General features: G+C 36.7%; 1 protein-coding gene across 25 annotated transcripts in view; it reads right to left on the reverse strand.

The window, feature by feature from the left end:
* Window positions 1-13,910, reverse strand: part of TNRC6A (trinucleotide repeat containing adaptor 6A) — a 120,622-nt gene that overhangs the window by 20,826 nt on the left and 85,886 nt on the right. For 22 of the 25 annotated variants that reach the window (XM_072603635.1, XM_072603655.1, XM_072603681.1 and 19 more), the window contains 10 exons: window positions 11,224-11,400; window positions 9,777-9,952; window positions 8,714-8,794; window positions 8,322-8,373; window positions 4,573-4,715; window positions 3,755-3,892; window positions 2,356-2,484; window positions 2,177-2,254; window positions 1,722-1,932; window positions 1,085-1,117 (listed from right to left, as the gene is read on the reverse strand). In XM_072603635.1, coding sequence (XP_072459736.1) covers window positions 1,085-1,117; window positions 1,722-1,932; window positions 2,177-2,254; window positions 2,356-2,484; window positions 3,755-3,892; window positions 4,573-4,715; window positions 8,322-8,373; window positions 8,714-8,794; window positions 9,777-9,952; window positions 11,224-11,400 — 1,218 coding nt within the window. The remainder of the gene's footprint in view (window positions 1-1,084; window positions 1,118-1,721; window positions 1,933-2,176; window positions 2,255-2,355; window positions 2,485-3,754; window positions 3,893-4,572; window positions 4,716-8,321; window positions 8,374-8,713; window positions 8,795-9,776; window positions 9,953-11,223; window positions 11,401-13,910) is intronic. The other 3 variants (XM_072603786.1, XM_072603701.1, XM_072603620.1) reach the window with 1 other exon arrangement.

A 13,910-nucleotide genomic window follows, 5' to 3' on the forward strand; every position in this document is an offset into this window, starting at 1 on the left:
GTCATGAGGAAGATCGAGCTACTCAACAGAAGGGGAAAGAGAAGAAATTAAAAAAAAAAAAAGCCCAAATGAACATATATAACCAAATTGATTTCCAGTCCATTGCAAAAGGTTTCTAACCATCTCACTCAGCTATGTATTCATCAACATTTTCAAAGCTTTAATTATACTTATTAACACCTAAGAAATCTTTATTTCTTCTTATGAATGTTTCTGATTTATGGTAAACCGAAACCTTTTTTTAAGTTTGCTTGTTTTACAAGGCTAAATTATTATGTAACTTGTAAGCTAGACGTAACTTTTCTGGTACTTCTGATTTGTATTACAGATTGTTGCAGCCAAGGTGAACACTTTTATGTTGCCTACTTAGTTATATCACAGAATCATGTAAAAATTAGTATCTTTTTCTGTTGTACTTGAAAGAAAACTCACCAACTTTTTCAGCTGGCAATAATATATGTATGCAAACATAATTAGATCTGATGTTTATATGTGAATTTTGGTGCTTATATGAATGTTGGGAAGGCTCCTTTGGCCAGGTAGAAGAATTCTTCCATATAGGTAGAGAAAAGATCTTTCCAGAAAAGATGGTTACAAAGGAAAATTTCAAATAGAGTCTTATTCCTCTACTGACTTACAAAATTGGAGATGAATGTTAATCTCTCACAGTAATGGCAGGTAGGAAATATCTGTTATTACCAGCTACGCTACCATATTTTAAACTACTGTCCTACAGGATTATTTCTTAAAAGTCATTTAAGCAAATGAATTATTTGTTGTTACAGACAGCTACACTGATAACTAATAAGGAAAATACTACTTTGAGAATGTAGTATCTATGATGTCTCTAACAATCCCAAGTAGATGGCAGCTCTCAGAAACCCAAATGCACAAGGGTCTGTCCACCTCTCCTCCCCCCAGCTCCACCGTGGAATGTGTTCTCACAAACAAAGTAGGAAAGCAACCAGCCCACACCAGAAGGTAAACATCAAGAGATACAGGGAAAAAGCAAACTGAGGAGCACAAACGGGATGTAAAAGGAGCAATATTAAAGGGGACCTAAGAAAGGAGAAAATATACAAGCCTGGACTTTCCACTGGGGAAATTGGATAAAAGCCTAGAGACACAGGAAAAAGGGGGAGAGAAAAGACAGAAAGGCTATTGCATTTGATAACGGCATTCCCTTCCACCCATCCCAATTTTCTCATTTATAGCATTGCTTAAAACATGATCTTAACTTACTAGGTAAAAGTCATCAGGATATATGAAAATGTCCTAAGTAATTTAATGGTAAGATTTAAATACAATAAAAATCGTCTTTTCCTACTACCACTTCAGTGGCGGACTACTATCTCTGGCATACTATTTCCAAGATTATAATTTCAGCTTCACTCAGTTAATATTATAATTAATCTCATAATCTGCATCCTACCAAGAAAGGAGTATTAGAAGATAGTTCAACTTAGAATTTATAATTGTTTTTTTAAAGTATTTCAAGAAGAAACAAAGAATTTCACCTACTGAAATTATATGGCTAGAGAATTTCTTTCCTGAACAGTAATGAGGTGAACCTAGTAAAGCACTAGGGATGCTCTTAATAAAGGAAGGACTGAAAAGATTTTAGCCAATATTGTTCCCAAGAAAGGGAAAATCCAGGTAATGGGAAGTGAGGAGGAGGCTGCATATCAACGACTATATTGGGCTAAAAAGGAAAAACTCACCTATAGGGAAGTTGCTGAAAGCATTTATTGGTGATGGCCCTTTTTGCAGTTCAGGTGTAGTGTGGGGCATGACATTCTCAAGGAAAGATTTCATGGCAGGCTGATGGAGCGACTGTGGTTGAGATGGTGGAGTTTGCTGCTTCATCAACAGGTTTGGATCAAGCTGACGAGATTGTTGCATCATCTGCTGCTGCATACTAAGAGGTCGACCCTTCAAAAACAATCAAAAAGATTAGTAATCTTACCAGGGAAGTGTTTCCTTGCTAACTGCTTCCTGCTGGTCAAGGGGACAGTATAATCACAGAATGTACCAGCCACGTGATTTCTAGCAAAGGCTAAGCATTTAATACTTAGCTGTAAACATCTCGACCATTGTTATACCGCGATATGATACACTTTTCTAAGAATGAGGAATGCTTTAGTATTCAAGAGAAACTCTTCAGAATAATAAATACCTGCTGCTCTTGCTGCTGCCGACCACCAGAAGGCATGCTTCTCTGATTCTGCACCTTTTGCTGCTGGGTCAACAATCGCTTGAGGTAAGAAAACACATTTCATATGTTTAAAAAATATTTTTACGTGCTTTTAAAATGAACAAATTCTGTAAATTTGCAATGGTTACTATTTCACTTACTTGTAACTGGGAAATCTGAGAAAGCTGGTTTAATTGGGATAGCTGGCTCAACATGGCTACCTGTTGAGGGCCAAAGAGTGGACTCAGGCCACCGCTGTTTGGTGCATACTTCAGTAATGAGACTGGAACCTAAAAAAGATCAAACTGGTGAATTAATGGTATTTTCCAATCCAGAGATTCAGTTTAGCATTCGATCTCTTCCACTAGCTACCCTCAACTACCATTACAAGAAACTGCTATTGATTACCCCATAAGATCCAGCACAGTACTTAGGAAGGCAAGATTTTAGGAGTCACATTAACATAATAAACTTTGGAATTCCATTCTGAACTGGTGTGCTCAACATATTCTTTCAATACAACTACTTGGCTGTCCCTACCACACATTCACCTTTCTCCACACTTAGTGCTCACACAAAACTTCCATTACTTTGGCTATTTCATTTCTTCACAATTATTGTAGGTATAAACTCCACTCCTCTGACATCTCTCAAGAACTCATCCTTACACATTCCCAGGCTCACTCCAGTCCTGTATACTATGCTGTTCATAACTCCTTCCATTATGCCCACCGGAATACATTTTTTTTAGTGAGCAAACTCTCCTTTCATTCTCCATTTCTTTCCCCATCAGCATTCCTTTCAGGTTCTTGCCTTAAGTGAAACCTGGTGTTACTGGATGCTACAACTTTCCCTGCACCCCTCTTCCATACCGATGCTCCTTTTCCTACTTTTGCAACCAAGGAGGTAAAGATAAAGAGCTAGCATACTTCTTGCTCCCCACTGCTGCTTCCAGCATTCCCTTCCACCCATCACACTTTTTTCTTTTTTTCTTCTCTTAATTCACCTATATTTTCCTTTTCATCTAGTGATTGATGGAAATTTGTCACTGTCATTTTTGCTTGCAATACTCTTTCCTCCCCATGCATCCTCATCTCTATGCTGAGTTAACTCGTACAAATAATCCAAGACCTGGTTCCCACGCCATCTCTTTCAGGACGCTGTCTTAAGGCTCTCTAACCAAACATTATCTTTTCTCTGAACTACGGTAGCACTCTGCATTTTCAGACTGTATGGTGCTGAGTCGAACAAGTTATTTGCATTTTTGCCCAAAATTTTTTGGCTTACTTGTGGCTCTTATTTTATCAATTCAACTAAAAACTTCTTAAATGCATGCTACATTTGAGGGCTTTATATCCTACTACTCCATTTTCTTCATGTCTCTCATTACTCTGGATAACTGACTCTGGATATAACTCAAAGATGTCCGAGATGTTACACTAGCAATATTGTCTTTGGGTCTAACGTTCTAGGTAATTAAAATGTGAAATATATTAAGTAATTAAGATATGTGAAGTAAGATTTATGAGAAGCACATGTAAAACAAGTGAAGTGAATTACCTGAGGGGATAGTAATGGAGGAGGCACTTGAGCACGGAGATGAGGCTGAGATGAATTGAGAGGTTGTGCTGGAGGCTGCTGCATGCCCCGGGGTTGTGCTGCTGTGTTACCAACACCAAACATACTGGGATTGCCATTCTATAAAGAGAAGTCAGAACTCTTTGGCAAGAAACACTCTACTGCCTTACCACAGGAAGACACTACGACACTACTGATTTTAACACAAAAGCTCAAGATAAGTGATCTCAGCGGCTAGGTCATTTCACTGAAAACGCCTAAAATAGATACAGATAAGCACTCACCTGTCTAACAGAATTCAAGTTTTGCATACCCAGCCCTGCTATGGAGCCAAGGGCTTGGTTAGGTAGTGCACTATTTGAAGGGGGAAGCTTCATGTTTTGATTGGACATAAACTGCATGTTTTGGGACTCGTCTGCTACAATGCCATCCTGATTGGACAGACAGAAAGATGTGCAACACCAGCCAAGCAAGCAAGTAGGAGGGAGAAATCATTGCCAGGAACAGAAGAGAAGTCACATGAAATTCCAGCATCAACAGGAAACAAGTAGAAAACAGAAGACATCAGATTAGTGTTACTTCTAGGGCAAGCAAAAACAAAAACATTTACATGGATTAATAGGAAGGCATATATTTAACTTCTATGATAAGCAAATGCATTAAAAGGGACAATGGAGTACGGATATTTCATGAGAACGGTATATTTTGGCATCAGACTTACTGAGTTTTACATATAATGTTAATGTGAAAATGTATAAAAGTCAATTTGTTTATTTCAAAAAAGAAAAGCAATTGCTTACCTTATCGAAGTAAGGACTGCGATCCACGGAAGACTCTTTGGAAATCTGAGGACGAGAGCCAGGGCCTTTCCCAACTACTCGATTGTAATCGCCAACGTTTAGGCTATGCTTATCCATCTCCATTCGCTTGTCCTGTAACATTCCTAACAGACAAGGGGGATGATCAAGTTTGATGACACTGGCCCAAATAGCTGTTTATTTTATATGAACTAGCAGAAGGTACCCTTTTCAAACTGAAATAACTTCTGTCTTAAGTAGGACATTAGAAAGTAAAAGCTGTTTTCCTTCTATATGAGTCAGCGAGGTTGCAAGCTGGAAGGGACTTCAGATATTAATGAGCTGAATGAACCCTTTCATTTTCAAGAAGAGGAAACTGAGGTTTTGAGAGATGTCATTTGCCCAAGGCCACCCAGCTAGTGAGTGTCAGAGGGAGACTAGAACCTGGGGGTTTTGACATCTAGCCTCAGGATTCTCTACTACAACAGACTGCCTCATACACTTTTGCTATGATGCCACATACCTTACAATTATATTTTGGAGATCTAAATACTTTGGTTTGAGGATTGCTGAGTTCTATAATCAAGCCCACAATTGTCTAATTTTACAGAAAAAAATTCTTAAAATGAAACTGTAGTTTCTTTATAACTGTCAGTTGCTTTTCTACTTCTACCAAAGTCATACTTGAATACTCAAACATATTTTTAAACATTTACAAGACCCCACTAGATACAGGACACGCTATGAAGTGCTGGGTGAGACAGGTTGAGTGCCTATTTTCGTGAAGCTTATGGTCTTCAAGGGAGGTGAGACAGACATGCAGAACACTTTAACAAAGAATAATGCACAAGTACACAAAGAAGTCACAAAACAAAGCAAAGTACGTGGTCATCATTTATCATGGGTATCCCAGTTAAGTTTTATGTTTTTAAAAGGATACCTAAGTTTGGTTTTAGAGGAATGAGACGAATTCAAAAAAGGGAGTGGGGGGAAGGTTCGTCCTTCGTTGCCAAAGAAGACCACGCCATCAGAGAAATGATGACATGACTTGCACTTGACTTTGTTTTGAGTGAGGGAGGGCTGTGCAGGTCACCAGCCTCACTTCTCCTCCAGAGCCATCTGAATCCAGTGACCAGATATTCATCAAGATGACTGGAGATGACCCAGGATGAGGCAATTGGGGTTACCCAAGGTCATACAGCTAGTGAGTGTCAAGTATCTGAGGTGACATTTGAACTCAGGTCCTCCTGACTCCTGCACTGGTGCTCTATCCACTGCACCACCTAGCTGCCCAGCAGGAAGATATTACAGGAACAAAGAAGAGTAAAAAAAAAATGATTGGACAGAATATTCTAAGAACAGCAGTACCATTTTGTTAAGGCAGAGAGTGGAAAGAAAAAAGTAATGTGAGATAATACTAGAAACATGAAATAGAATCAGATTATGAACGGATATAAATATTAGTCATGGAGTATGAATGTAACTCATTGGGTAACAGGAAACCAGTATAATTCTTGAGCAGGAGTGATATTCCCAGACTCTTATTACAGTATGAAGAGAACGATGTGATCTCAGAGGCAACGCCGGCAAAATAAGACTTCTGGCATGTGCTACCACTTCAACTGTCCATGGACTGTTACCTCAACTATTCTGGTTAGTTTTGCTGCCCCTTTTTTAAAATCTCTTTTTTATTCATATAAGGGATGGATCTATGGAAGGAGGAGGAATACACAGGGAAATGAATGTGATATAAAAACAAAAGTTATAAAAAGATTTTTTTTAAAAAGAGAAATCTAAATGCTAGTGACATTTCCTCCTCTAAAACATTAAATTTCAAATTCTTTACATATCAAAAATATCTGTGTTTCATTATGGGGATAAGAAAACAAATAAAATGTCTTTATATGTTACAATATTTCTTCACATGCAAATATCTCCTTTTTGAAATATTATAGGTCTTTGACAAGAATCATTACAGGGCAGAGTGTGGTTAGTCTGCATTCTGCACCAGTTATAGGAATGTCCACATTAAGGAAATTACAGATATAATTACTAAGTATTTTATATGCTCAGACTTTCTGGATGAACATATATGCACTGTCAAGGTATTTTACTCCCAAAGCCCTTAAGTGCTTCATGACCAAAAACTAGCTTGGGAAATGCCACCGTCAGGAAGCAGGAAGAAGAAAAAGAGTTTGAGCATGGACAGGAACAGAGTTTAAGATTAATCTCAAATTAATGTTTATGATGGATTTGTATTTATATCACTAACAAATAGCCTAATACTGACACAGTGTATGCACAAAACAGATGTTTACTGATTGACTGACAGACTGGAGATTTCTTTGTAATACAATCTGACTCCACTAGAAGCCTGGAGATTTCAAATCTGAAGAAGCACCTGGGAAGATGGTCATGCTGAAGAGAAGGTGCAACATTTAGGGTGTGAGGTGCTAGTTGGACATGCACAAGGGGGTTGGAGATGTGAGAGAGAATGAAGTTACAAACTATTTGTATACAGGTAATGGTTGAAGCTTGGATGATCCAATTATCTTCCAGTAAGCACTGACTTCTAAACCAGAATGCTTTGTTTTTTCACTAAGAAATTTTTGGATAAATTTTGAAGCCTCACTGAGGACTTATCAGGAGTGGGGGAACCTGTGTCTGTAGGGCCTCTTAATAAAAGGATTTGTTCTGTAAAGTTTGGATTCAATCAAAGGGTTGCACTTGACCTAGAAGGGCACATGTGGCTCCCAGGCTGCAGGTTCCCCACCTCGATACTTCTTTTACATTTGTAGAATTCTGACTGGGCATAGTACAAAACAACTACTTTCATGTGCCCTTACATTATGAAAGGTAGTTAAAAATAGGGTAGTGAGCAACCCAACTCCGTTGTAGGATTGACAATCATGCATTCATTTTGTGTTTTCATCTACCTGTGTGAGACTCAGACACTGTCTGTATACTCCATCTTTGGACTTTGTTTTCTACCTCTTGTCTCACTTCCAGTTTGACCACTCAACCTCTCTCAGCCCATGATTCTGTTTGCCTAAATAGCAATGGGGACTTAGATAATTCAGCCTCTGAATCTTGAACACATCTTTTGATTTAATGTAGAAATATGACCTCAGATTACCATTTTGATTTATGTACCTGAATGCTCTCTCCTTTCATACTAATTATTCCTTTCCCTTTCAAATCCCTCCAATGTGTCCTCTTGATTATAAGCTGTATTACAGCATGCTGAATGGTATGGTCTAAGTTTTACTTCTGAACTCTTATCTACTGTGCCCTATCCCCCTGTTACCATAATATGGTAACTTTCCAACAAAATAATGTTTAATACAAAAACACATGACTATTGGATAATGCAGGAATATAATTCTAATCTCTGTTTAGAGAGGCAAAGAAAAGGAAAGAGATTTTTTACTTTAAAGACTAAGAAAAATCTTACTATAAAATAATTGCTAGGAAGGAATTATATATATCACTTTTATCTTAAACTCCTTTCCAGGAGGGTTTATTTACTTTAGGAATTCATTTAAATGCAGTCTCACCTATAAAGAACCCTGCTAACATAGATGCCAAGAACAATGATATGATACTCAAATAGATGTTACATAATGCATCCAAGAACTGTTAGAAAGGACAAAATAAACATTTATTAAGCATCTATGTGTCAGATACTTTGCTGAGTATTTTAAAAATTATTTCATTTGCCATCAAACTATTTACTTTTCTCTTACTCTTACCTCCAGATAGGTCCATCTTATTGCTCGGTAGAGTTTCTTCTGGTGATTCTCTCTGAAACAAACAAGAAAATTTAGTAGATTTCAAGTCTATGATTTAAGTAAAATCTAAACATTAAATGATTTTTACAGTATTTCATTAATATAAGTCATATAGTTCCATTTTTCCATTCTGTAAAGAAAATAAGAGCATTTCTAAGAAAATCAGGAGCCTAACTGATCTATGTGGCTTTTGGCTTTAGGGGTAGGAAAGTCACCATGAAAACTCCCTAAGATTGGAAAAACATATTTACTCAATCATCAAGCATTATGCTAGAGATTCAAGGTAGTTTCAAAATTAGATAATAATCTACTTGTCACCATTTAACAGGCTGTTGTTAGAAATTCATACATACCGAAAAACTTAAATTTGAGAACTGTTTAACGAATGGATTTATCCAGGCTTCATCTTGTTTATTTCCGCCTTTCATTGTTCCCTTTTCGAAAGAAAAATCAGAATAACGAATGAAATAATATTACAGTGCTTATTGTGTGTAAATATACGTAACCATGGTACTAAGTTCTAGGGATACAAATAGAGAAAAAGACAGTTTTTTTCTTAAGAAGCTCACTTTCTAGTATTTCTATTATTTAAGGAAAGAATGGATAAAGTGATTTTCAAGATACTTTCCAAATCTAATTTTAATAACATTAAATGTTTACATATATAGATATCAAAGTCTACAAAGTACTCTTACTAGCACGACTCCTTGAGACATACTATAGGTATTATTATCCCCTTTTTAAACATAAGCAAAAAGACTCCTATGTAAGTTTAAGTACCTTGCTCGTAGTGGTGGCAGTGTCACAGGCAGAACTGGAACTCAGTTCTTAATTCCAAGTCTAGCACTGTACTTGCTATACATAAATCTCACACCACCTCTCTGAACCCTCATTTTAGGCAATATATTCATCTTTCTGCCCTCTCTGAAGCTTTTAAGCAGGAATAGTATGTAAAAAACAAGAAAAAACCTGACCAGCTTTCAGACTGCTGTAAGAGTGCCATGGTAATAAAATGTTTTCTGTACATGATCAAATTTGGTCTTGATAACTCTCTAAGTTAAGCAGTACAAGTATCCTTACTTTACAAAGGAGGTTAACTGAAGCTGAGCTCCATGCTTAATAAGGGTAGAGCTAGGACTTTTCTTCAGCTCTTGTATCTTTAACACCAGTGCTCTTCCCCTATACCAACCTGCCTCTAGAGATTTAACTTTAATGTGCTTGCCAGATGGTAAAGACTTTGAAGTAGAATAGAGATGAGCCAAGTGCCTAGATAACCTTCAAGTTTTTTTTTTTTTTTTAAATCCTGAACAGACTACTAATTGTTATATGGCTAACATAATGGCCAAACATAATATGTTTTGGGTAAATACTTCTGGACGTGAAACTGTAAGACCCTGTCCCTCTTGAAATATTCACCTTTGAGGACATTTTCTTTATATATGGTGGCCAGTTTAAAGAAGAGTTAACTTCTTGGGATGAAGTGCTATTCCACATTCCAATTTCCACGTCCTCCTCCTCCTCCCAGGCAGGGGGTCGGTTTCCAGTCAAAGGCGTGTCATCTCCACACCAACCATCTTGCATAGATTTAGGCCCTATGTGTAGATTTGATTTAGATAGAACAGAGGACAGTTTTAAATGATAAACAATTTTACAATCATGGCTAATCTTTTCTAGGAGAAAAGTATATATTTAAACTGTGATGCAAATTCTATATCCATTTTATGCCTAAATTTACATAGTTGGAATGTATCATTTTCTACTATGTTAAAAGTCTGAGAAAAATTAAACTTCAAAAAAAAAAATAATGATTTCTTTGATGCTTCTTAATTCTAGAGGTTACAGAAAAACTGAACATGGTAGTATGCATTCTATGATTATGCATAATAAAACAGAATAAAGCAGAGTATAAAGGGGATTAAAAATATAATTGAACAGATTCCTTTCTTTAAAAAAAATTTTAACTTCAGTGATGGTGTCCACAGATGGTTTGTATATTTATTTGGCTAAATCCTTGTTCTGTGAGGTTACTGGTGTGGATATGACTTCCTTCCATAATGTTACGGACAGTCTGGGACAGTAAATGTGGTTTAAAAAAAAAAGAATCATTATTTTGGAGATAACCCTTTTTGATTTCAGCCAGGCTTGTCCTTGGATAATAGACATATAATGGAACTATGTATATCTTGAAAACAGTTCCTGTTTTCCATAAGGGCAGTGCTACAGTGCCGTAACCTCTGAGAATACAGGGTTATCTCATGTCACAATGAAGTTAGGGTAAGATCTTCTGTGCCGAGGCCAGACAACTATGGTATCGTTTTCAATGGATATGATCAGAAAAATGCTGCCATAAACTGTGTCTTATATATTATACCTAGGCTAGAAAACCATAAGGTTCTTTTCTGAATGGAAATTGGACCCCACCTCTGGAGTAGGCCTGAACTTTTAGAATTCTCTAATAACCAACATTTTGTGCAGGCACTCCCTTGAAATCCAGTTTGGTCTAGAAATGTGCCTCCAAGTCTGTTCCATGAAGAGTATAAGGCTCTGAACATAAGAGCTGAGGAAAAACTCATTCCATGGCTACGGACGTTGGACTTTAACAAGTCAGTCGCTATTAGTAATGTAAAGTAGATATGAGAAGTATCATGAACATCATTAATAGTAAAAATTTTAAGAAATTATTAACTATGAAGTGAAAGAGAGGTATGTTTACGTACGAGGCTTTCACGCAAACGTCTAACCATGCCACAAATTTTAGAAGTCATCAGTTATCATCAACATTACATTATTAGGACATCAGATGTGCATTTTGGAAGTTCTGAGCACTATACCAGAGATGACACAGAAGCGACCCAAAACATACCAGGTTTGCTCGAAGTCTGTGGACCCACAGAAGTGGTGCCCCATGTGGAGGAGCTGGATGAAGCAGTAATGGGTTCTCCCCAGTTAGTACCAGTGTCCATGGGTTTACCCCATGCTGAAGTTCCATTATCTACAGTTGTGGCCGGAGTAGAAGGCTCTCCCCAGGGTTCTCCCCAACCTTTAAAATTAAGAAGAGTCATTAGTTCTTCAGAAAAGTCCAACAAAACAGATACTTTGTAGAAAATTATTAGCATATTTAAATTGCTACTTATTCTTCCCCTTACCTGTGATGGCATAAACTAGTATACTGAATTAACATAGAGAAAAAAATTTCATTTTTGGATGCTAATTAAAGTTGCAATGTGCAGAAACTTTAAAGAAAAAGTAAAGAATTATATTTAAATGACTTGGAAAAACTGACAGCTTTCTTGGAGTGGAAAGGGAAGAATACAAAGGAAAATTTAGAAAGAGTAATAACAAGAAATATCTATGAAATCCACCAGAAATGGAATCTTTGGCAACAGGCAACTATTTCATATCAAAAGTTCATTTCTTTAAAGCCTGGTAGAGTCAAATATTTCAGGCATTATAAAAGTAAATATAATTATTACATAGTTTTTAAAATCCCAAAACAATGTTGTTTATTCTAAAGGCACATTTAGTTTGTCTTGCCACCTAGCTTCCCCTATATATTTTGAAAAGATTCAGGTCCTCCTGATTGCAGAGTTTTTCTTTGTAGAAAACAGGAGTTACCACAGGTGCTTTTATAGTGTCCAAAGGCGACAAGAAATGGTTTTTTGCAGAATCCATTGTCTTCTCTGACTGCAGTACTTCTGATGCATTTGCAAGAAGACAAGCACAAAAATAACTGTGACATGCATCAATGCTTGATGGGAAGATGAGGAAATAAGAAATTTGATAAGGAATTCAATTTATCTCCAAAATAAAGCAAAATCGTAAAAAAATTAATTTTATTTGAATGGACAAGCAATGACTTGGTTATTTATGTAGGAATCATTTCTGAATTAGCCATCAGTGTAGTCAGATCACAGACTACTTGGAGTCCTTCAGAAGCTCCTATTGGTAGATTATATTTGGCTACTTGCAATAAGCCTTAACGGCATTCCAGAGTCTCCAAAAATAGGGTCTATAATCAGTCAAGAGTCTGGACTAACTAGTTACACAGGAAAAACTAAATGGATAAAATGCTCATTTTCCCAGATTGCCAATGATCTTAAACTGCCAAATGGCATTTTCTCAATCTTTCTCCTTTTTGGTTTCTCTGCATTCTTCAACACAAGTACTCTCTTCTTGACACCTGACACCTACGCAGTGGGATTGTCAAAGCACAGATCAAGTCTATCGGTACCTATCCTGGATAGATACTGAGGTTGGGCAATGACCTAATTTGAGAACTGAACAGAAGAAAGCAGAGGTAGCAGAGGCAGTCTCTGACTTCTAATTCAAATTAGAGAATAGCGTTCATTTTCAACAGACTATTTAACACCAAGGTCAAGAATTATACCTTGAGCGTTCACAGGTCAATTTACAAATTCATGCTGGCAGTTTTAAGGGGGAATCTAATTCAGTTTTGCTCTTCAACAGAACTGTGCTGGAAAAGCAACTCCAAGTCACTGTTCTACACTGGGTAGCATCATCATCTTTGTATAAGAAAGACAAGCACTCCACCTATAATAGTGAGTAGTTTGGCTTCTAAAAACTAAACCTATAATCACAAAGTGCATTATATTTGATATAGATTATACTTAGGGAATTTAAGAGGGAGATTTTCAATTTAATGGCAGCCTAGAATCTCTACCCCAAAAGATATTGTTTTCAGGAAAAATGTGAATGTTAAAATTCAAATCTTACAAGAAACAGATCAACTGTGAATCACCTACATTAAAATCAGAAAATAGTAGCACAGACAACACAAAAAAAAGATAGGGGGCTTTGGAAGTGCTATACTAACTGCCTGTAGGATAGACTTATTTGAAAGTAATATAAACCCAGAGAAGGCTTTTAAGAAACAACAAATCTAAATATTTTAACCTGGAATTCAAGCTCTTCCACAATATGGACCAATCTACCTTTTTGTTCCAGTCAAATTAATTTATTCATTATCTCTTAAACACATCTTTTGCTTTTCTGGTTGGTGAACATGCCCTTGCTTCTTTCCTGAAATGTGTACAACCTCCCTTTTCATCTTTAAGATTCCTACTTGAAGTAACTAGCCCCAGTGAGCCTCAATGGTCCGAAGACAAACAAAAGCCAAGTTAGAAAAGAGTTTGTTTTATCTAGTGTGGTAGGGATGTTACAACTGAGTGATACCTACTAACATACCTTTGCATATAAAAAAACCGAAAAAATGGAAACCTCAGTCATTTTACTATAAAAGAGCTTAGCTCTCAGGGCACACTGTGAAAAGTCTCACTCTCCTTTTTTTTTTTAAAAAAAATCAACCACAGAACCTAGTTCATAATAGGGGTTCAAATATTTATTGATGACTTCTGGGGATTTGTAATATTCAAAAAAAAAGAGGAAAGAAACTAGAATTATTTGAAAGAAAATGGGAAATCCATCTCTATTTTGTATTCTTTTTCAAGTGATCTCTTAGTGAGGGAAATGGATTTTGTACCACAACTCACATAGGTGTCAAATACCAGCTGTTACAGAAAGACTTTTAAA

This window comes from Notamacropus eugenii, chromosome 1 (genome assembly GCF_028372415.1).
Source record: "Notamacropus eugenii isolate mMacEug1 chromosome 1, mMacEug1.pri_v2, whole genome shotgun sequence".
In the NCBI taxonomy this organism is placed as follows: Eukaryota; Metazoa; Chordata; class Mammalia; order Diprotodontia; family Macropodidae; genus Notamacropus; species Notamacropus eugenii.